The sequence below is a fragment of the Tympanuchus pallidicinctus genome, unplaced genomic scaffold, assembly GCF_026119805.1.
Source record: "Tympanuchus pallidicinctus isolate F22 unplaced genomic scaffold, pur_lepc_1.0 scaffold1, whole genome shotgun sequence".
NCBI lineage: Eukaryota > Metazoa > Chordata > Aves > Galliformes > Phasianidae > Tympanuchus > Tympanuchus pallidicinctus.
Genome location: NW_026294618.1, coordinates 75927425 through 75949552, shown reverse-complemented (window position 1 = coordinate 75949552; position 22128 = coordinate 75927425). Strand labels below are relative to the sequence as shown.

Genomic DNA, 22128 nt, shown 5'->3' with positions numbered 1-22128 from the left:
GAGATGCGTTGTAAGACAACACTGAAATGTTACTATCTCATTTCATGTTGACAACAGTCTTTCACAAATTAATCTAAACCAACGTGAAAACCAGAATGGCAGCATAAAATGAAATGCGTACTACAGATTATTACTATTGCAAATTAATTTCTGTATGCATGTGTAACAGAAATGCTAAGTCAAGGCTTGAATCAGTGATTGAGCACCTGATGGGAAGGCAGGGCCAACCCAGGGGAACTCAGGTGCATGCAATGCCCCTGAGGACTGGAAGGGGTGGAGACAGGATCCAGCCCTTCTCAGAGATAATTTAAGGGTTGGCAGTAAAGGTGAGGGCACCTCTTGTTGGGGATCTCTGCCTAACTGGGGCCTTCAAAAGGTAAGTAGGTTTTTTTTTTGTTTTGTTTTGTTTTGTTTTTTTTCCTTTATTTCTACATCTATGGCTGCTGCATTTGGGCATGTTCACATTTGCTGCAGCCAAAGCCTTTGCCACCCTGCCATTATTGCAGTACTTTCTGTCCCATTACAGCATATAAGATGATTGATTTTTATTTAATGAACAATTATATTTATTTCTAAAATGAAGATGTAATGAGTGAGAGGAAACAGTGCACTAGCTAGCTCTTTTGTGAAAGTGCCATTTCTCTGCAATTGCTTGCTCTGCATTGTGCTTTATGTACAGTATTTAATGGTTGGAATGCTTCTGTTTCCTAAAGAAAGGAAAAGAAAACATATAAATACTTCAATTTTACAACCTGACACCCCTACAGTAAAATACTGCCATGCTGTGAGCTCATTAGTGGTTTACCATTTCACAAGATAGTCTTAGGTACAATCCCATTACTGAATAGCCTCTGTCTGAGAGTATCTCATTAACTTCCTTCAGTTGGCCCTATGTCCTGATTTGAAATAAGCTACTAGACATGAAAATATCTTCCTATATGATTTTTGCTTCTGTTTCATGATTTATGAGGTCTCACTCCCTTGAAATATGCTAATTCCACTATTCTCCAAGTTGAACATAGAAGCAGGAGCAGCTTATCTGATATCTGAGTTTACAAAATGTCTGAGTGTGAGCAGCTTGGTGGTTTGGTACTTCCTGACATTGAAGTGATACTTCAGGCTAATGATCCTCATGTCTGTGCCTGAGAAGATTATAGAGCAGATCCTCCTGGAAACTAGGCTAAGGTATATGCGAAGTGAGAAGAGGATCTAAGACAGCCAGCACAGCTACATCAAGGGAAGATCATATCTGACCAACCTGGTGGCCTTCTGTGATGGAGTGACAGCACTGGTGGACAAGGGAAGAGCAACTATGTCTACCTGGACTTCTGCAGAACCTCTGACATAGTCCCACACCACATCCTCATCTCTAATCATCTCTAAATTAGAAATATATAATGTAGGGAAGGGGGGAAGTTATTCAGCACTGTTTGGATGGTCACAGCTAAAGGGTTGTGATCAGTGGATCTACATCCAGGTAGAAGTCAGTGACAAGTGGTGCTCCTCAGGAATCTGTCTTGGATATGGTGCTCTGTAACATCTTTACAGTGACACATTCAGTGGGACTGAGTGCATCACGGGCAAGCTTGCTGATAACACCAAGCTGAGTGATGCAGTTGATACAATAGAATGAAGGGATGTCATCTGGAGAGACCTGGACAGGCTTGAAAAGTGGGCAAACATGAAACTAATGAGACTTAACAAGGCCAAGTGCAAGATACTGTTCCAGGGTTGAGGCAATCCTGGATATCTCTGCAGACTGAGAAGAATTCATTGAGAGCAACACTGAAGAAGTTGGGAGTCCCGGTGGATGAAAATCAGGACATGAGCCAGCAATGTACTCTTGCAGCCTGGAAGTCCAATAGTATCATGGGCTGCATCAAAAGATGGCCAGCAGAGAGAGAGATGATTGTCTTTCTCTACTCCGTCCTTTTGAGACCCTAACTGGAGTACTGCATCCAGGCCTGGAGCTGGAAGAAAAGGCTTGAGGGAGACCTCATTGTGGCCTCCTAGTACTTGAAGGGAGCTCATAAACAAGAGGAAGGCGGACTTCTTACACTATCTGATGGTAATGAGACAAGGGGAAGCTTTTCCAAAGTGAAATCAGCTTAGATATTAGGTAGAACAGAATGCCAATAAGAAGTTACCTGGAAGCATTCAATGCCAGGCTGAATGTGGCCTTGGGCAGCTTGATCTGGTGGGTGGCAGCCCTGCCCATGGCAAGGAGGTTGGAACTAGATGATTCTTCAGTTTCTTCCAACCTAAGCCACTCTATGATCTTCCCAGTTTAAAAGAGCTGGGATAATGTGGTTTTCAGAGGAAGTTCTACATGCTATTTTGAACTTCTAAGCTTCCCAGTCATACTGCTTATTCACAGCTTTGGTAAACAATGATAAACATACACTGCTAGGCATAATCTACTCTTCCAAATGTACTATTACTATAAGAGTATGTCTCAGTCACCAGCCAAATACAAGAGGTTTGTCTGGGAATGAATAATATGTGGTTAGAACATGCGAGATTTTTCATCCAGACTCTTTCATACAAACAGGCTTTTTCAGCACTTGAGATACAAAATCATCCCCTTCAGTGTGTGAAAAGTTCTGGATTTCAAGTTTTACTAAGCTTTATTTATGCATGAGAATAAGGTGGCACCTCACCATTAGCTAGTATGGTGACTAGGGACCTGACGCATCTCCCTTATGGAAAAAAAGGCTGAGAGACCTAGAGCTGTTCAGCCTGGAGAAGACTGAGAAGGAGTCTTATTAGTACTTGCAAATATCTAAAGGGCATAACATACTGTAAGGAATCTGCTTTAGCAGGTGTGTTGGACTAGATGATATCCAGAGGTCCCTTCCAACCCCTATGATTCTGTGATTTGATGTATTAGTTTTATCTTGTCTGCAGCAAAACACCCAGACTTATTAAGGGTATCAAGATGGTGGAACAGAGTAGGAAGATACAGCAATTTTAAAAGTTTTCTCATTGCTGCAGCGATTTTAGAAGTCTACACAAACATGTGCAGTTGTTACTGCCTTTGGAAAAATTAAACTCCTTTCAAGTGTTAAAAGCAAAAGTAAAGCACACGATCCTATGATTCTAAAACCATTAGGAAAGAACTTCTAAAACATACGCTTTCAATTTCAATGACATTCCTCAAATAAACCTAAAAGTCTTTCTAACAGGTGCTGTAATTGCACATATATACCATTTTTAATGCCAAAAGTATTGTGAACCAATCTTAATTTTCCCTGCAGTGTAATATTTTTCATGAGAAAATCTGCCTCACAGGTAGTGAAAAGTGCTACAGCTCATATTATGAGCTTATGTGGTAGTCATTCTGTTTGGAGAGAAGAAGCAATGTATTGAAACTACAGCAGAAAAAAAAAAATATTCCTAAGAATTTTTTTTCCTAAAAACCAAGTGTGTAACACAACAAAATTGTCTACAGAAATATTTAAGAACTACATCATTTCTTCTCTATACTTGTTTATAAGTAACCAAAGCATTTTCAAAGATGTTACAGTTATACAATAAAAAGATAAATAAATAATAAAGGATTAAAAATAAATCTTCAGCATGACAAACTCCTGAGCAAGACAGCATTGTTACAGTAGTCAAACTAAAGACTTATGAGAATATATACACACAAACCAGGTCTGGTGAATCTGAGAGTGCAGAATGTGTTGAATGTTGTGTACATATCAGGATTCAATGACAAGGAATTTTGAGATAAGTAAGCAGTAGATGCACTTATTTGAATGTTTTATTCCTGTCTGCAAAGGTTTTTAGAGCTTTTTTTGGTTTTTTTTTGCATGCACACAAAAACAACTTGCAGTAAACTTAATGCGGATGAAAGATGCCAGATTGATAGCCCTAGGGACTGAGTTTCTCTGTATACAGAGAACAGATATAGCACAGAGTGAGAAAAGTTGTACCCCTGCCAGAATGCCATACAATACACAGCTTATGCAACAGTCTTCACACCACAGAACCCTTTGCCATGCCACTGAAAATGTTAAAAATACTGCTGCTCAGTGTTCATTATAAGGCAAAATATGATGTGGATGCTGTTATTAACATCCGCAGGGACACAATTCAAGCCATCAGCTCCTTTAAAAATGTTTGTTTTTGTGCTGAATGGCTCTGTTGTCAGCTGTACGCTTTGCTGCACTGTTTGACAGGCTGAAAAGTCAAACTGAACTGGGTATGAAAACAATTATTAAATAGGGTGTTATTCCAACTGAAAAATACCAAAGAAAAGTGATTTAACAGTTTTTTCAAGAAAGTTTATGGTCAGATACATGAGTGTGCATCTAGTGCTCAGAATAACTTAATTGCTTCACTTAATTAGTATCTAGGAACTCTCCAGTGATCTGCATAGTTCATCTAGCTCATTTTAAAGGTCAGTAATTCCCAATTAATGAGGTTTTATGTGTTTGTAATGCTAGGCTGAAAGCTATGCTGTCACACGTAGCAGGCAAGCTTCTAAGGTACCTTGGACTTTTGCTTCTCTTACTACTGATAATTCGGCTGAACAGCAAAAAAACCCAAACAAACAAAAAAACAAAAAAAGAAAACAAACAAACAAAAAAAAAACCAAAAAACCCACCCCAAAACTGAATCCCTCAAATCCAAGAGCCCAGCTACTTTTCACTGTCAACAGGTTACACATAAAATAGCAATAAGTCAAGCTTTATAAAGCATACTGGCTCCAAATGTAAAATTACTGAGCTCATTATAAGGGACAAATTGTCATTTAATTGGAAGATTTCCAACACAAAGTTTGTTACCTGTTGGTTGTATCTTAAACCAAATTGTGGCACAGAATTAAATGCTACTGCATCTCTGGGACCTTTTTTGGTGCATGTATGGTATTGCAATGGAGGGGTGGTGATGACAAGGGAACAAGACAAAATAATGAGACTACACGACAATTTAAAAATACATATATTCCTATGGCCTATTTCCAAAATTTTGATACTACTTTGCCATTTGATGAGTGCAGATGCTTACAGCACTTCTGAAGGTATCTCTTACCGCTCATCTATCACTTTCCTTGGTCACCATCTGAAGTATTACAACAAGATGAATGAAACAGAGCAGGTAAAGTGCAAGTGAAAACAGTAATTCTGTAACACTCTGCATCTCAGTAAGGCACAGAGTTATTTCTGTCAATTCAAGCACACTGCAAGTTTTTTTCTTTTCACACTACTGAAGCTAATATGATTAAGATCACCTCTCACAATGATGCAATGACAAAATGTGATATGATGAATAAACCAGAAAGTTTCTGAAATAAAGCTGGCAAACCAATCTGTCTTCTGAGCCAAAGAGAGTCAGATGATGAGTATTGCGACCAAGATAAAGTATGATCATGCAAACTTCCTTTAACGTATGAATTGTTTCAGCACAAGACAGAAGTTCTACTGAGTTTGTATATACAGTGTCTGCATAAGAGTTCGAAAAGCCTGAGATCAATATGTTTATACTATGGCAATCCTCCCCTTCAGAAGTGCTTGTCAATATTTACTGTTGTTGAGTAGTAAATATTGACATAGCAAAATAACATGAAGAGACTAACTCTTTAAAATTAAAACAAACAAATAAACAAAAAAACTTGTTTGGAGACAAAAGTAAATGCAAAAGACATTTAGAACCACTAAGAAGAAAAGCATCCGTTTACTGATCTTCTTGACCCAGTAAGACCCAGCTCAGTAATGAGCTCTTTAGGTTGAAGCAGGCTGGAATGCTTCTTATTTGTCCTCTATTTCAAAAAACAATAATTAAGAGAAAACAATTTCAGAGCAACCAACAGTGATCTAAAATTACAAAGACATATGGCCCTATGACGTAAGTCTGTAAATTCAAATATTTGTTTGTGGTAATAGCTAGATTAGAAAATATAAGCTGTGTGATCAGCTGTTAACTTACAAATAACCCCAACTTGATTGTTCAAATGGCTCTGGGATATACATTAGCATATTAAATTTCTGCACTGTAATTCTAAACGTGAGATGTACAGAACTTACCATTTTCCTAAGGATTCAGTGTTTTTTCAAGGATGATGACCAGGTCAGAAAGAGGTAGTCACGTAGTCCTCTATGCATGCAAGATTTGGTATATTTAAATAGGGTAGGCTCCTTTATCAAGGGAAAAAATTAAAAAAAGACTATCATAAATGTATAATGTAACAATCTGTGGTTAAATGTAGGCAAGGAATACGCTAAGTTAAATGAAAATATGGAGAAAAACAAATAGTTTCTAGTGTGCAAAGAATGTCAGGGCATAGCTTTGGGCCTCACTTAGCAAACACCTGAGAATGATCTCAATGACTCTGACCAGCCCATACAAAGACGACCCTCATGCTCCCAGGTGATTTGGATAAAAAAAAAAATCTATGTTGGAAAAGATGTTCAAAGTCATCAAGTCCAGTCATTAGCCTGACCCTCCGAATCCCAAACCATGACCCTCAGTGTCACATCCACACATCTCTTAATACCTCCAGGAATGGGGAGTCCTGTACCTCCCTGGACAGTCTTTTCTAATGCCTGGACACTCTATCTTTGAAGACATTCTTCCTGATATGCAGTCTAACCTCCCCTGGTGCAACCTGAGGTCACTGACTCATGCCCTATCATTTGTCACCAGAGGAATGAGACCAGCACCCTCCTCACTGTGACCTCCTTTCAGGCAGCTGCAGGGGACTGTGAGGTCTTCTCTCAGCTCCCTCAGATTTAAACAGCCTCAGTTCATTTTGCTGCTCCTTGTAGGTCTTGTTTTCTCATCCCTTCCTCACTGCTCTCTGCGCACACTCGAGCAACTCAATGTCCCTTCTGTAAGGACCAAACACAACATCCAGGATGTGGTCTCACAAGTAATATGTACAAAGGGACAGCTGATTGGCAACAGATATTTCCAAAATTCTTTATTTGGTCTGTGAAGCTATGGCATAGAAAATGATGGTATAATAACTACCGCAAGCCATAGCTTACCATGAAACTTCAACAAGAAATGCTGAATTAGGCCATTACTAACCACCACCATGTATAGGAAAACCAAGTTCCCTTTGATGTTCTGAAAGACCTACAAATTACAGAATTAACACACTAATTAGTAAGAGAGGAAAAAAAGCTATTTAAAACACAAAGTCCAGTTTAAAAATGGATCGATGTCTGTCCCATCATCCCGTCCATTTCCTCAAGGAAAACTATTAAATAGTGCTCAGTACGAACGGCAGAATATTTAAAAATAAACTGCAGACGGGAAGAAGCGCTGCAGTCAGCAAAGGGTCTGCAGGCTTCACCCATCTCAGCCCAGCTCCTGGGCACACATCTGGCAGACAGAAGATAGGAAAACCACATTTCTGTGTCCCAAGCTCTGTGGGGTGGAGATATATCAAACAGAATGACACTTTGTTCAGTAAGTGGATGAGTGTTCATTTCTTATTTTATGAATAGGGAAACGAGATCTGTGAAAACAATCCCTGGACAGCCTGGTCTAGTATTAAATGTGGAGGTTGGTGGCCCTGCCTGTGGCAGGAGGGTTGAAGATTCATGATCCTTGTGGTCCCTTCAAACCCAGGCCAGTCTGTGATTCTGTAAAGACAGAGAACTTGCACACAACCCACAGCATGTCTATTTGTGAACCACTGATCTGAAGACTGCTCTGTTCCGTGGTCGCAGATCCCTGTCACCTCCTGCACGACCCACATGCATTGGTTCTGTCTCCAGAGCTCCGTGTGTCGCACGGTCACCCATCTGCCCACAGGTGAAGGCAGGATGCGATGAGTTCTACTCAACACGCACACATTGTTAGGAAAACATTTGGGAAACCGGCGCTGCCTCGGGATTACCACCTCCGGTGCTGCTCAGAGCGCGGACAGCGAGCGGGGAGGCCGCTCCGGGCCCGTCCTCAGCAGCGCCGCGGTGCACCCGCTGCGGGATCCGGGCTGATCGCTCAGCTGCGGCCGCGGGGATCAACCTCGTCGGAACGCCGAGACAAGCTCAAGCGAAAGACGCAGCTGCCGGGACACACACACATACAGACACACAGGCACAGACACACACAGACAAACACAGACTCAGCGCTCCGCGCGACCGGCGCGGCGCGCTGCAGCAGCCCCCGACCACAGCCGCCGACCGGGAACGGGCCATAGCGATCCTGTAGCCGGCGGGGCCGCCCTGCCCGGCACCGCTCCGGGAGAGGCGCGGGGCTCCACTCGGCCCCGGGCACCCCCGCACGCCCAGCGGCGGCCTCTCCGCTTTCCCTCCCGGCGCCGGGTGGCCGTGCGGGGCTCCGCGGTGGCTCCCGCGCCGCCTCCCCCCGCCTAGCGCCGCGCGGGGCGAGACGGCGGCTTCACCCAGCGCTCGGCGGCGCTCGCCCTTCGCTGCTCCCTGTCTGTCTGTCTGTCTGTCTGTCTGTCTGTCTGTTTGCTCCTCCTCCCGAGGACGAGCCCCCCAGCTCACCTCGTCTCGGCTGCGGCTCAGGCGCCCGCTGAGGGCAGCGAGGAGCGGGCGCTCGGCATAGCGCGGTGTGCGTACGTGTGTCGGGAGAGCGGGGATCCTTTTTCTCTCCCCGTTTCGCTCCGCAGCTGCTGGCCGCGCGGGGCTGCCACCGTAGAGAAGACGGCGGCCAGGAGGACCTCTCGCCGACGATAGAGCGGAAGGGCGCTAGAGAGGCCGGCCCGAGGCGGAAGTGACGCTCCCCGTTGCCGCGGAGATCGAGGCCGGGGCTCGGAGCGCGGGCGGCGACTGGACGCCATGCGGGCGTGCCGGGCTCTGCCGGGCGCCGCGGGCTGCGGCCGCCTCCTCGTGGCGGGGCCGCGGCCGCGGCTGCTGCCGGGCGGGCCGGGGCCGAGCTGGGGGACGGCGCGGCGGGCCGTGGGGCGGTGGCCGAGCCCGGGTCTGAGGGTGCCGCAGGCGGCCGAGGCTGAGCAGCAGGTCCTGCGGGCCGGCGGCCCCTGCGGCCGCTTTATCGCCCGTCCGCAGCTGGCGCGTACCGTGCAGCGCTGCCTGCAGGCCGGCTCCGGCCCGCAGCCCGTCGTGTTGGAGTGCGCGCCCGGTAAGCCAACCGCCTCTCCCGCCCGAGCCGCTGCTGGGGCTCGGCGCGTCCCGGTGACCTTGCGGAGTCTGTGCGGGCCGCGGAACGGTTGCGGGGCCGCGCCGCTCCCTGTCCGGTTCCCGCGTGTGCTCCTCTGGCGGGCGGCGGGGGAGGCCGGGCTGCTCGTGGGGTGTGAATGTGGCGTTTGGGTTGTACGGAGCTTCGGCGGGAGCGTGAGTGTTTGCTTGGGGCTCGAGTCACTGCCGTTAAACACTTCACTATGAAGCAGGGATTGAAGTCCTTCTCTGGGTGGTGACGGCGGGTCTTGTAGGTTGACACTGCTTCTGCATGGCTACAGACTGCGGGCCCTTCACAGAGCTCATCCTCTGCAGTTACCGAATGCTTTTACACTTGCAAATTTGGTCAGCCCTTTCCTCCCCTTACAGGAGCGATACGACCAGCTCCACGGAGTGTTGTGGTGTCCCTGTTTGTTGCAGGGGAGTTGGACTAGATTGCCTTCAGAGGTCCCTTCCAACCCTGAGAATTCTGATTCTCTTTTGCCTGCATGGATAATGTGGGTGAGGTTTCATAATGTGTTTCAGTTGGCAAAAGAAAAAGCAGCAGAAAAACTCGAGATTGGCCTGATGTTCCCTCAGTGTAATGCAGTGAATAATCAGAGGAAAGCTGTGTGTAAATGTGTTTTCTAACTGTTTTGAAGCATGCTTAGGTAAGGTGAGGTATATCCTTATTGAAGGTGACATAATCCAGGGGCTGTGTTGAGAAAAACACAAGAAAATCACTTCAAAAAATAATGTGAGGTGGGTTTTTTTTTCTTTTTTTTTTTCCTTTCAGGTCCTGGAGTCTTGACCCGAACCCTGCTCAATGCAGGTGTCAGAGTGGTAGCTCTAGAAAGTCACCCAGCTTTTCTTTCAGAACTACAGGTATGTATCTGGTATGGTATCCCATATATAAGATCTAAGAGAGAAGTAAGAAGGGAACTAAGAAATGCGTAGTAACTGTTGGATCAAAAAGGAACTAGCTAGTAATCATTACTTGAAACACTTGAGATGATGCTGAGTATTATTAAGTATTGCTTGGTTTTACATCGCATGTTTAGTAACAGTCTATTTTAAACCTGTTCATCTGACATCTTGTATGCATTCGAGTTTATTGTCTCCCTGTGAGTAGTTCCATACGTGAATTACGGACTAACATTCATCAAAATCATTGTAGCAGTGTGTGCTTAGGCAGAATGTCTGCAATGTAGCTTTCAAAAATTTATGAAGATAGTGTTGGTTATAATCTCACAGTATTATTTAATCTGTTGTCCTGCTGTTGGCTGGCAATACTGGAATTTTGACAAGCGTTGCCTCTTCTCTTCACTTTGGCATTGCATGGTTTCAAATGTTCTCAGACACAGAGCCTTAGAATCTGCACTGCATGGACTATATTACAATAGAGACGAGGAATTTGAAACTCTCACCTGTTTTAAAATGTGCACTAAAGTCATATTTTATGCATGATTCTCTGCGTATATGAAGATTGTGGTTGTAAATCACTTAAATGTAGTGGTTCGTGCAGATTAATACTTATGACTCGCCTGGGGAAGGTTTTAAAGCTCCAGCTGAGCAGCACAAAAATGCCTTGCGTAATAAAGGAAGCTATTCTGTCAGTCAGTTATAAGAAGCAGCTCTGAGACCTGTCTCTTTCTCACCGGATATTTATTTTCGGTAGCGCTTGAGTAATTTTTTGTGTGGGCTGAGTGTTTGGTAAGGCAGCTTACTGCATTCAGATTTCTTCAACTGAAACTTAATGTGGTTTAGTCCTTAGAGAATAGCCTGGATGGACAATTAAAGGTAATTTACGGTGATTTCTTCAGACTGGATCCTTTGGTTACTGGAGCAGTGAAACCTCCTGCTGTGTGTTCTGACAAACTTTTTGAAGCCATGGGTATAACAGCAGTTCCTTGGAGAGCAGGTAGGTGTATACGATCACGCGTTACAAATACGTCTGAAGGGTGCATAGGCATTTTGGCAAGGTCTTTGGGACTTGCTTGAGGTACCTGTCCAGTTTTAACATACTTGTTGGATTTGTGGATGTTGTTTGCTCACTTCCTAATTTTCAGTTTTATTTAGTTAGGTTCTTCGTAGCTTCAAGAAATGGCAAAATGAAGTCTCACTTATTTGTCATAATAAAGATTTAGTCTAATGCCCACAGGGCTTAGCTTTAAAAAAAAGCTTGAATTTTATTCGTTCTTGAATGAAATGAGCAGACAGATGTTTCCCTAGTTGTGTTGTAACTTACACATTAGTATAAATGAGATTGTCTGGTACCTATTGTGAAATTTTAAAGACACTTTTACACACTATTGAAACAGATGTACCTGTGAAAATTTTTGGAATCTTTCCACAAAGAAAGGAGAGGAACACACTTTGGAGGCTACTTTTTATCCTGTATGAATGCAGTTCCATATACAGATATGGAAGAGTAGAACTCAACATCTTTATAAGTGAAAAAGAATACAAGGTATGTGCAAGAGATTTTAAAGGTAGTAGAGAATAAGTGATGCTTCAGAGGTCACCAGAACATTGCGTAGTCAACTTTTCTGCTAGGGAATTCTTTTTTCTGCCAGAATTTTTTAAATCTTGTCTGTTTCCTGCTTGTTATCTTTATGAATTTACAACACACACACACACAAAAGAAAAAAAAAAAGGAAAGGTCTGTTGTTACTTAACCATAAATCCTCCAAATGTGAAGGTTGGTCCCTGTGAAGGATATGCAGCAGCAACAAAGTTGCTTTTTGTTATAACTTCTGAGGCGCTGACAGTCTGTGGTGCTTTTGCAACAAAATTTTTTGCAAGTAGCAGCTAACAAAGAAGAGGGAATTCAAAAGGCCTCTTGAAGAGGCTACAGAATTGCTAAATAGCAAGCCGAATTTCATGTCCTCTTGAGCCAGCTTTGCATGCAGTTCTGAGAAAAATTGAGGCAAAATGTGAATGATTTGCACAGCTTTATATTAAAGTTGTGTACTCTAAAATGGAGAGTAGCTTTCTGGGTTACATGTTCATAATTTGTGCTGTCCCAGTCTTTCAGAACTGTACTTTCTAGTTCAAGGCTACTTTTTTCTTTTTATGAAACAGCTTCATAAAGCACTAAACTTTGATTACTTGAGGTAAGGAAAGACTTTGAGGTGTGCCTGCACAGGCTGTACTCTGTGTAACACCCTACTGGAAAAAAAATTAAGGTCTTGATTTTATTTATCTGCAAAACGACAGATTGGATGCTGCTGAAACACCAACCTGTTATCTTTCTAATAGCCAGACTTCTGAGCAAAGAATTTTGAGTTTTCTTAAAGGAGTTTTGAGAACTGAAGTAAGAGCAGTGAGAACCTTCTTTTAGTGGCCTCCTCTGGTTCTTTTTTTTTTTTTTTTTGGTTGAGTATGTGTCAGAGCTCCCTAAATATTTTATGAGAAGTTAAATCTCTTTGTTATGACTTCTTTCTTTGGCCTATTTGAACATAACCATGAGAGTTTTCTTTTGATTTTGTGGTTGTTTTTTTTTTTTTTTTTTTTTTTTAACACTGAGAGTTGTCAAATCTGTGCTGCTGTAATATGGGGAGCATGACTGCCAGCTGCTTAATGGTCAGCTTGGCTTACTGTGTATCCTATTGGGAAAATTCTCCTACCAGTGTGAAAGAAATCAGCTCTGCTGCAGTTTTAAAACAAAATGTGATCCCTGTTTCTCCTTTGTTTGAAACTTGTCCGTGCTTGTACAGTACAAGTTGGAAATTCCTACACAGTTCAGTTATCCAAATAATTACTGCAAAGAAATACTTAGACTGCCAGAATGTTTTCTAATTGTGCTTTCTAGTAAGACATACTAAAATAGCACAGATATGAGGCCTAATGTGACTTCACTTTGAAATTTTAGATTTAACTCTGAAGTTGTTGCCACTTGTTAAAATTATAAGGATTTTTCTTAGATGAAAAAGCAAACTTCTTTTTTGAAATTGAAATGCTCTTGCTTTGTTGTTTTGTTAGGTATTAACAGCAAAGCCTGGGGAATTGAGAATTTACCAAGCACTTTCTGTGCTTTGGCAAGCAGGATGTGACATTCAGCTACTGCACATGGTAAACTTTTTGTACTGACTGAACATGTTTTAATGCTGTAATTGTGTATACAGAAAGGAATTTATACCATTTTTGCTATTGTAAACTAACTGGAAGCTAATTTGGCTTTTAGATTAGTCTGAGAACTACTGAAGACTGGGATATAGAAGAGTCTTTTGCTGGGTGTTGTGTGAGACTCAGACTGCTTTTCCAGTCTCACAGTCTGCTTTTCATGTCCTCTGTTTTTGACTTCATGCAGTTTTCAGTAGAAATAATATTTTCTGTGCTTCTCATGAAATGAAGGCCTGCTTCTCCTGTGTGTTGAGAAGTACCATGCCTTATCAAATGTGTTGGGGAGCTTAAGGACCTATCGTATAGGCACTCACTGCTCCTACACTGTCTTCCTTGAAGATGCTTAAAGCTGATTCTGGAGTGAAGTTGTTGAATAAAGTTTAAAATGGAGTCAATTTCTAATTTGATAGTATTGATGATAAATGTTTTTCTAAATTGTCGCAAAGGACTTTAATTCTGTAATGTATTTGCTCCCTCTCTAAGGAACCTTGGTCATCATTTCTAACTAATCTGAAAAATGGGCGACTGGCAATTCCAAAGAGCACGGTGAGAGCATTGTATTGCTTTTTCTTCTAGAGACCCAGCTAAACCACTTTGATATAAAAATAACTTCATGACAGATCACACAGATCTCTTTTGATTGCAAACAGTATTTTTTTAACAAGTGTTCTAGTTAAAAGTCACAGGTGGCATGTAGGTGCATCAGAAGTGTTGTCTGTTTCCACTAAGAAAATTAAATCTTAATTTCTTAAGTAGTCGTAGCGTATCTGTTTGATTTCTCATTTCTTTTCTTGTGAAGCTGTTTTAGTTACAGAATGAAATTTTAAGGCCTTGGCACCCACTGGAATTACCTTGTTATGACTTGTAAAAGCCTTTCAGAAATGTTACTGCTGGTAGAGATGAAGCACTTTATCTGAGATAAAGACAGACGCCTTGAAAGTGAGTTATTTTCAGTGACTTGTTTCATTTTTCTTGCAGAGGCTGCCAAATGACCATTTATGTTTGGTACGACTGACTCCCCAGCAAAACCTATTTACAGGGGGCTTGAAGCCTGCTAATTCAGCTACTTTTATTTTCATGGTGAAGCAGTGTCTTACTAAACCCAGGTCTAAACTTATTGATAGATTAAAGTAAGTATGTAAAAAGAAATACAGTTTCTATACGCTTTCTATTGTTTTTTGTTTGTGGCTGAAATCAAACCCCCTTATTAATTATCTATGCACATAATAGAAAATTTCATTTTTCCAGGCCCAAATGCACTATTTTGGGTACTATTCCTGGTCTTTGCTCACAATTTTGAGGCTTGGCAGGAAGGTAGACAAGTTATATAGAGTACAGAATTGCATTAAGCATCTGGTCTTCAAATGTCATTGAGCTCATAGATGTGCAGGAAACTTTCATTCTGTTTAGACATTAAAAAATACCAAGATTTTTGCAAGTATAAAAATAAAAAAGCTGAAGAAGACATTTAGATTAGCATTGCTTTGATATTTCTTATAATGAAATCAGCTGAAGGTTATTGAAGGTTGAGTAGGGATGTCCTCAAATGGCTTTCTGTCATTGAATTAAAAAATCAGTTTTTAGAGTTATTTACCAATTATGCAGCTCTCTAATTATTCTCTTTGATACAACATTGGAGCTTTGCTTCATGGTCACTAGATTTCTGTTCCCATAAGTGAGACGTGTTTGCACTCTCTAAAGTATTGAGTTCATTTGTTTTTGAAAATAACGTGTCTCACTTGTTAGTAGGGGTTTTTGGATGTTAGTTTCTAGATAGGTGTTGTGGGGATAAACAAAAAAGTTAATGAATTCCAGTAACTCATTTAGCAAAGACAAGTACAAAAAGCCTTAATGGATTTCCTTCTTGAAGCTCAATGATGCACCTGCTCTCCCCTCTGTCTTTCAGCCAGGAAATGAAGCTAACCTTGAAGGCTTTTAATGTGCATCTTCTGTATATTTAGATACCTTTTATTGTCAGGGACATAATTAATGTGTATGCACGTTTTTATAAAGATCTAGTTTTCATTTAAATGATGTGGAAACAGTTTATAGATTTGTTTATATGTAAAAGAAAAATACCTGGGAGGTGTAAGCCACGCTAAATCATGCTATTCCAAAGCACTTCCTTGAAAATGACCTCGGCTTTCATTTCCTGGACATGGAAGAGTAACCCCCTTTTTTTCCTGTAATGCCTGTTGCTGATTTAGGCAGCTTGAGATAGAGGTGGATTATGTTGTTTGCTATTCTCTGTCTGCTGGGTGCTTTATTTGTTATTTGCATGCCGTCTTAGTAGGAGTTTCTTTCTCTTTGCAGTATAGATTGAAAGAATCTTGTGTAATAACATGTTTTATGGGAAGAAGTTGTTAACTTCTCGAAGCTGTGGATGGATGAAATTGATCTTCAGATACTGCTTCTCGCTCTTTAATTTTTCACAGGAATAAGTGCTTCTTTGTGATCGTCTTCTGCTTTGTTTGTTTCAGTTCATGGAGCTTGGACAATGCTGACAAATTATTGAAAGCTCTAGAAATTCCCAAATACATTGAAACTGGGAATGTATACCCAGAAGACTACAAGCGTCTGTTTTGTGCTTTGCAAAACTCTAGTGTGTTCACTGAAAGCTGGTTCCATGATGAGGTCTTGGAAAGTATAAGGAACATAAACTTGTGAATCTCAAGCTGCTGTCTTTTGGAAGATCATCATTGCTTCTGGAAGATTACTGTGATAAGAAATGATTTGAATAAAATCGAGGTATTATTAGCTAGATGGCTTCCTGTCCAAACAGGAAAATAAACTTAACAAGTGAAAAGAGCCCTTCTATATGTGATGAAACGATGAGATTTACAATTAACTTGGTCACAATCCTATCTAGAATGGACAAACTTTGCATCTTCTCCGGGAGCATATTGGTGACCTGCTGCTTTTGGATGTGCCACTTAAACTGAACTTAGTACTATGCTACTGTGTATTTACAGCACTTGAAAAAAATAGCAGACCAAGCAGTGATGTGTGTGGTTTGTGTTGTAGTGCATGTGATTGGAATGCTCTTTCACACATTCCCAAAATGCGCAGGTCTGTATAACCACTGAATCTCTTTTATTGTCTGCTCTGAAAATCTTGCAGTCTAAAATAATATAATGCAATAAATGGTGAGTGGTGGGTTAATAAATGCAAGGTAATGACAGCATGGTAAAACATCAGCAGAGTTTTGAATAAAATTGTTCTATTTATGGTTGGGTAAAACAAAATAGCATTTTTTTTCTTTTGAAAACTTGAAATGGCTGAACACTGGGCAGTCTGTTGTAGTTTACCATTAATGCAAGTGCCTGCATAAAGATGGGCTTTACCTTATTTTTGGTCTGAAATCCAAGTCAGCAGTTCATTCAGTGTTGTATAAACAGTTGGGAAAAAGAATTTTCTTAACTGCAACCTTTGCAATATAAATTTGTTTAATATGTATTATGTGTATAGAAAACCTTACTTTAAGATGACATACTATTAAAATTGTCCTTTTAGCCACACTCTTCCATACTGCAATTTGTTTCTTTTTCCCTTGATTGTTTTGACACATGATTATTCTGTTCTTTCCTGATGGTGTTGACAGGCTGTACTGGCTCTGTTTTCTCCATTGTCTCCTCTGGGAGGCTGAGTGAATAAAATGCTTTTTCAGGGTGCTGTCTACAGGATTTGGAAAACAACAACCAAAGCAACGCTAACAGAGAATTATATTTCTTCAGTATAGTTGGAAGCATATGTGACAGGCATTCACCTCTTTTTAGAGCTCTGAAAATCTTTTCCTCCTGGAGCTCCTGACACAGAAGGAAAACTGATTTCAAGGAGCTTTAGTTCATTCTCCTAGCTAGGCTGCTAGTCACTATTGCACTACTACAATTTCAGGTATGTGTTTTAAGTTGCTGTCTTGTGTCATGTTCACATGATGAAACTAATGGAAAGGCTAAAGCTTAATTTGCATTCTGTTTTAGAGCAATATTGCTGTTATGATATAGATCTTGAAGATCCATGGCTTTTTTTTCTGATTAGATATCTTAGTGTGTAGTTGAGATAATTTGCATTATGAATTGACTTGAACAGAAGCAATTCTACCTGTTATCAGTTCAGTAGATGGTAACTGTCTTATCTCTTATCTACTGGTTAACAGGAATGCAGTGTCTCCTGGCCTGATTTTTATTTTTGTTTCCTTGAATAAAATGTTTGTATCTTACTGCAGCAACATACCAGGGAAAATATTCAATATGTAAAATATAAGACCACTGCTATCTATCTAAATCTATTTAATGTCTTGAATGTTAACTGAAAAAAAGAAAATGATTCACTGTGATTTTTTTTTTTTATTTTTTTTATTTTTTATTTTTTTTAAGTGCTGTAGGCCTTTACAGAGCCAATGCAGAGACTCCCAAGATAACAGTAGGAGTCTGTAAGTATATGCAGTAGTGTGTAACTGGGAACCTGTGTTATCTTGATCGCAAATGGGAAATGGAGAGCCATGGCTGTCATTACAAAAGTGGCTCAAAGAAGTAGAAAAAGTGAGGAATATTGTGAATTATGACCGAATATGGGGATGTCAATGGATTTGGTTTTTGATGCTACGTGCTCAGTGATTCCTAGTGTTGGAGGTTTATAGTTTCTGTAGAAGAGTACTGAATGCAAAGTTCTGCTGAAATTTTTACCTGTGCATGAAAGCTTCTCATTTTGTTACAACTTTTAACTCAGCCTGTACTACTTGTGTTCCTTTCGTGTTCAATAACGAAGCAGGAGTTTTCAGTGATTTGGTCACAAATCCCCTTGACCGTTCAACAATTTATAGGCAATATTTTTTATTTTTTATTTTTTTAAGATTTCTGATTCAATATCTTAAAAGTTTAAACTACTTTTTCATATCAAGAGGTTAAATAATGTTTTTGGGCTTTTCAGTGTACACAGTAGTTTTGGATTTATTGTTATCTATATTGTTCTGTGTGAAGATGAAATTTCACTTCTAGTGTCTGTAAAGACAGTGGTGAATGGTTTTCTCACGGAGCTTCTAATGAACTTGTAGAGGGATCATGCAGTTACGACTCTAAATTTAATATGTAATGAGGGTTATTCTAGCATTTTTTTTAGACAGCCCAGGCTGCAACTTTGCTTTGTGGGTATTTTTCATATTTTGCTTGATAAACACTTATACTCTTATAGCATAGGTGGGCTAAGAATACAGAAACTGATCAAGGGAAATGGCGCAGGGTAGGGAGGTATTCCAGTACCAGTTGGACTCAGAATCTTCAATGAGCATTGCTGTTTAGATTTTGAATGGGAGCATAGCTTTCCTATTGTGATGGGATGGCAAAGTTTCCCATCTCTGAAAGTGCTTTACTTTGTGAGTTCACATGCCTGATACAGTGAGTAAGAAAAAGTATTTTGAAATTTGCACTAACACTGGGAGATGTTGCACAATTCTGTTCTGTTTTATATAGTTTTGCATTACGACACAATTTATATAAATACAAAATAATAGATTTAAAAGTCACAGTAGTTAACTGTTAGCTTTTGGGGAAGATTTATTTCTTCCTACATTTTGCTGTCTGAATTTGTGATCTTTGAGTCGATGGTTACAACATACGTACAGTATGTAATTGAAAGTCAGTTATTTCCTGTGTTGTGTGAATTTTCTTTATTATTTTTTGTTGTTGACTGATTTAATTCTTGAACTTCTAAAACATGAGACATCTATCAAGTGCATCCAATTAAGTATTGCCTCTGCTCTTCAACTTAGTTATTAGAGGAGGAGACAGGAGGCTTTTGGCGTACTGCAGTAAGGCATCAATGTATCTGTTTTTGTACTGATTGTAACTTCAAGGGCAGTAAGTCCTTCCTACTGTCCCCCACTTGTGCTGCCCACCTACCAGTAGAGAAAAATCTCAGAATTGTAATTGCTTAAAGTTTTAGTACTTAGCTATATTAAAATCTCAGTGCACACAAATTCAGAAAGAAGCTTAGTTCTAATGCCACCCAGTTAATGACAAATGCTGACATTTGGACTTAAGAGATCAGTCAAGTTGGATTTGACAGTAGCTCACTTCTGATCGAGAAGAAGGGTTTCTGACCTTGTTCTGGTTAACACAGAAGGTGATGTGATAAGGAGTCGGTAAGGTGGAATGTGTGTATACTGGCTACTAGGCTAGTTCAGCACTGGAGATTCTAATTACAGCTTAGACTTACAAGTGATAATGACTATAGTGATAGAAAGCATCAACATTCCAGAAATAGGTTGCTGATGTAATTTAAGAAGTGTACATGTGATAGGAAGAACCTGAAGTTTCCTGAGAAGGATGCTGAATTAATTATTCTGGCACTCTAAACGCAATCTATGGGGCTGTAGACTGAAAACTCCTTTTAAGTTTTGCAAGCCTTTAATTAAAGCTGTCCCTTTCTTCTGAAAAAAATAATGAGAGAATGGGAATAACAAGTGACTTGTCCAAGAAGGACAGCAAGTCAGTGGGAGGTGCTTATGCACTCACGTTGTATCCTGGTTCAATAGCTATTGTGTCTTTCCTTGTTTGCTGTTTTACAGGTCATTGCTAAAAATACACACGCTATCCTCAGCTGATAGATCACAGGGCACAGCAACCATAGGAAAGCTAGGTGAAATTAGGAGTAGCTGAAATACAGCAAATGGAACAGCCAAGTACTCTTAAAGTAATCAAGACTTTAACACTCAATCTCAGTGATAAAGCACTAAGACCTTCAGCATTATCTGCTTACTTAAAACTTCTGTGCATTGTTTGGAATGATTCATAAACTTGAATGTTGTAAGTTATCTTTCCAGGATGGCTGCTCCTGCTAACAGTCCTGCAGAAATGTATTGTCTTGGTCTTCGTTTACTGGGCATTATTATAGTGATGGCAAACATCTGATGTCACCATTAGCAGTAGTGTTTCCCTGTTTTCAGCTGCAGTGTTGTTGACACATGCAAAGACTGACTTTTCTGCTGCAGAATCACACTCTGAAGATAAGAGGAAGCCATCAGCCAGTTTGACTTGGCAGTGATTTTGCTTGATTTTGTGTAGGTCTCCAACAAGTGACCCATAAATCAGATCAGGAATATTCAGCCATTTGTACTAGAACAGCTTAAATTACAAAGATCAGGTTTCAAAGGCTTGCCATGCTGCATGTAGGGTTTTTGGAAGACTTTACTAATAATATTCCATGATTCCTGCCACAAATTGCAGGACAAAACATTTTTAAGGACCATTTAACTCATTCTTCTCTGTAAAAATGGGAGATTACAGGGTTTTTTTTTGTGTAACTATGCTGTGTAATATTTTTCATATAAAGTACCCTTATAACTTTTGCCTTTTTGCTAGGAAATTATGTGGAGATGAGCTTCAGAAGCTTATTTCATCTGAGGGAAGTGAATACGTTTGAGGCAGGGAATGTTCAAATAAAAGTAGAAACATTGTGAAGTTCATAGTAGAGAATTAACAGATAATCAATCTGCCTGTAAGTAGAATTTATTATGAATTTGTGCTTAAAGTGCTTTTGCAATGAGTTTTTTTTTTTTTTTTTTTTTTTTTTAATATATTACACTTCAGAATAAATTTTTAACTAGTTTGACAGCATTAAACAGAGAAAAGACATCAACAGGAGATTCTTGTGTTCATAAGAGACCTGTCTGTGCTTACAGTCTTTCAACTAATCTGATATTTACTCCATACCTTTAGGGATAACAATTTTTGTACTGTTATAACTTAATACTTTTTTATTTGGCTCAAAGAAAATCCAGTTTTCCCTTCCAGTTGAAATGGATTTTGAATGCTGCTTATATCACTTCATTACTGCAATTCTTCTTGTAAATTCATGTTATCAAATATACTGTCTTGAGAGGGAATAACGAACTTCTACTACAAAGTCTCATCTACAGGTGCTAAGGAAGTATGACTAATTCAGAAGCATCAGCCACAGTTCAGTGGTATGTACCACAAGTGTCTCCAGTACGTGCCTTGGCAGCAGCAACTGTGCAGAATGTGTCATGCATTTCATACAGCTGTTGGGATGTCTGACCTGTCTAGCTCAGTTGGATGACTTGGTCTTGTGGGAAGAAAAAAAAAAAAAAAAAAGCTATAATAATAACAGGGATTAATTCAATTAAATACAGTCAAGTGCTAAATTACCCTTTATAGCCACAGTATCATTATGCATTTTAGAAAATATTCACTGTCATTTCCAGAAGCATCCAAGTCGAACAGTCAGTTCTTCTAAGAGCGTTGAGTGGCCCTGCACAGGTAACCTATGCGCAAACTGTAGATACAGATATCCAGAAACAGCTTTTCAGCCTATTCCTACAGATGTTGATGTATCCATCACTACATCAGTAAAATAATTCATGCTGTGTTTCAGAACTTACCCATACTACAAAATGTCAATTACTATTCTCTCATTGTCCTATCAATTGAAATGCAGATCAAAGGAGTTCTTTGGCTGCTGTAGTTTATTTCAGTGTATGGCTTGTGCCAAACTAATGAGAGTCCTGTTCTTCAGTTACTCATCCCTGGGTTTCTGCTACAGTAGCTGTGTTGTATTACAGGATGTTTGAGTGAGAAAACCTGAATTGGAAAACAGGGCAATAATGGAAAATACATCTTGTATATTCAAGGCACAACGAGGAAGAGCAGATGAAGCCTCTGCATTCAGCGCACTTCACCTGCGCAATGTACTGAAAGCTACACCGACCAGGAGAAAGCGCTGCCCGCTGTCCCCGAGAGCTCCTCACAACCGCGCGCTGCCAACATCAGCAGCCCGCCGAGGAAGCAGCCAGGGGGCGCCCCTGCCCTCAGTTAAGATGGCGGCGGCAGCGCCGGGTCACGTGGCGGGGGCAGGATTTCCCCCTCCTCTCGGTAGCGGCGCTGCGGCA

General features: G+C 40.6%; 2 protein-coding genes across 4 annotated transcripts in view; one reads left to right on the top strand and one right to left on the bottom strand.

The window, feature by feature from the left end:
* Positions 1–8666, bottom strand: part of CNST (consortin, connexin sorting protein) — a 45842-nt gene extending 37176 nt beyond the window's left edge. The window contains exons 1-2 of one of the 3 annotated variants that reach the window (XM_052673206.1): positions 8469–8666; positions 6033–6143 (exon numbers count right to left, since the gene is read on the bottom strand). The gene's annotated coding sequence lies outside the window, so the exon portion shown is untranslated. Of the gene's footprint in view, positions 1–6032; positions 6144–6995; positions 8137–8468 lie in introns of those variants that run through there. The other 2 variants (XM_052673190.1, XM_052673199.1) reach the window with 2 other exon arrangements.
* An 81-nt stretch (positions 8667–8747) lies between these two features.
* Positions 8748–16749, top strand: TFB2M (transcription factor B2, mitochondrial). The gene is made up of 8 exons (XM_052673364.1): positions 8748–9063; positions 9895–9983; positions 10866–11019; positions 11420–11568; positions 13083–13172; positions 13707–13769; positions 14202–14353; positions 15704–16749. The coding sequence occupies exons 1-8, from the start codon at positions 8763–8765 to the stop codon at positions 15888–15890; spliced, it is 1185 nt and encodes a 394-aa protein (XP_052529324.1). The 5' UTR covers positions 8748–8762; the 3' UTR covers positions 15891–16749.
* The last annotated feature ends 5379 nt before the right edge of the window (positions 16750–22128 follow it).

Coding starts and splice junctions, on each gene's coding strand:
- TFB2M (XM_052673364.1), top strand. CDS start 8,763: ATGCGGGCGTGCCGGGCTCTGCCGGGCGCCGCGGGCTGCGGCCGCCTC. Junction 13,173..13,706: donor ACATTCAGCTACTGCACATG/GTAAACTTTTTG, acceptor TCCCTCTCTAAG/GAACCTTGGTCATCATTTCT. Junction 13,770..14,201: donor TGGCAATTCCAAAGAGCACG/GTGAGAGCATTG, acceptor TTTTTCTTGCAG/AGGCTGCCAAATGACCATTT.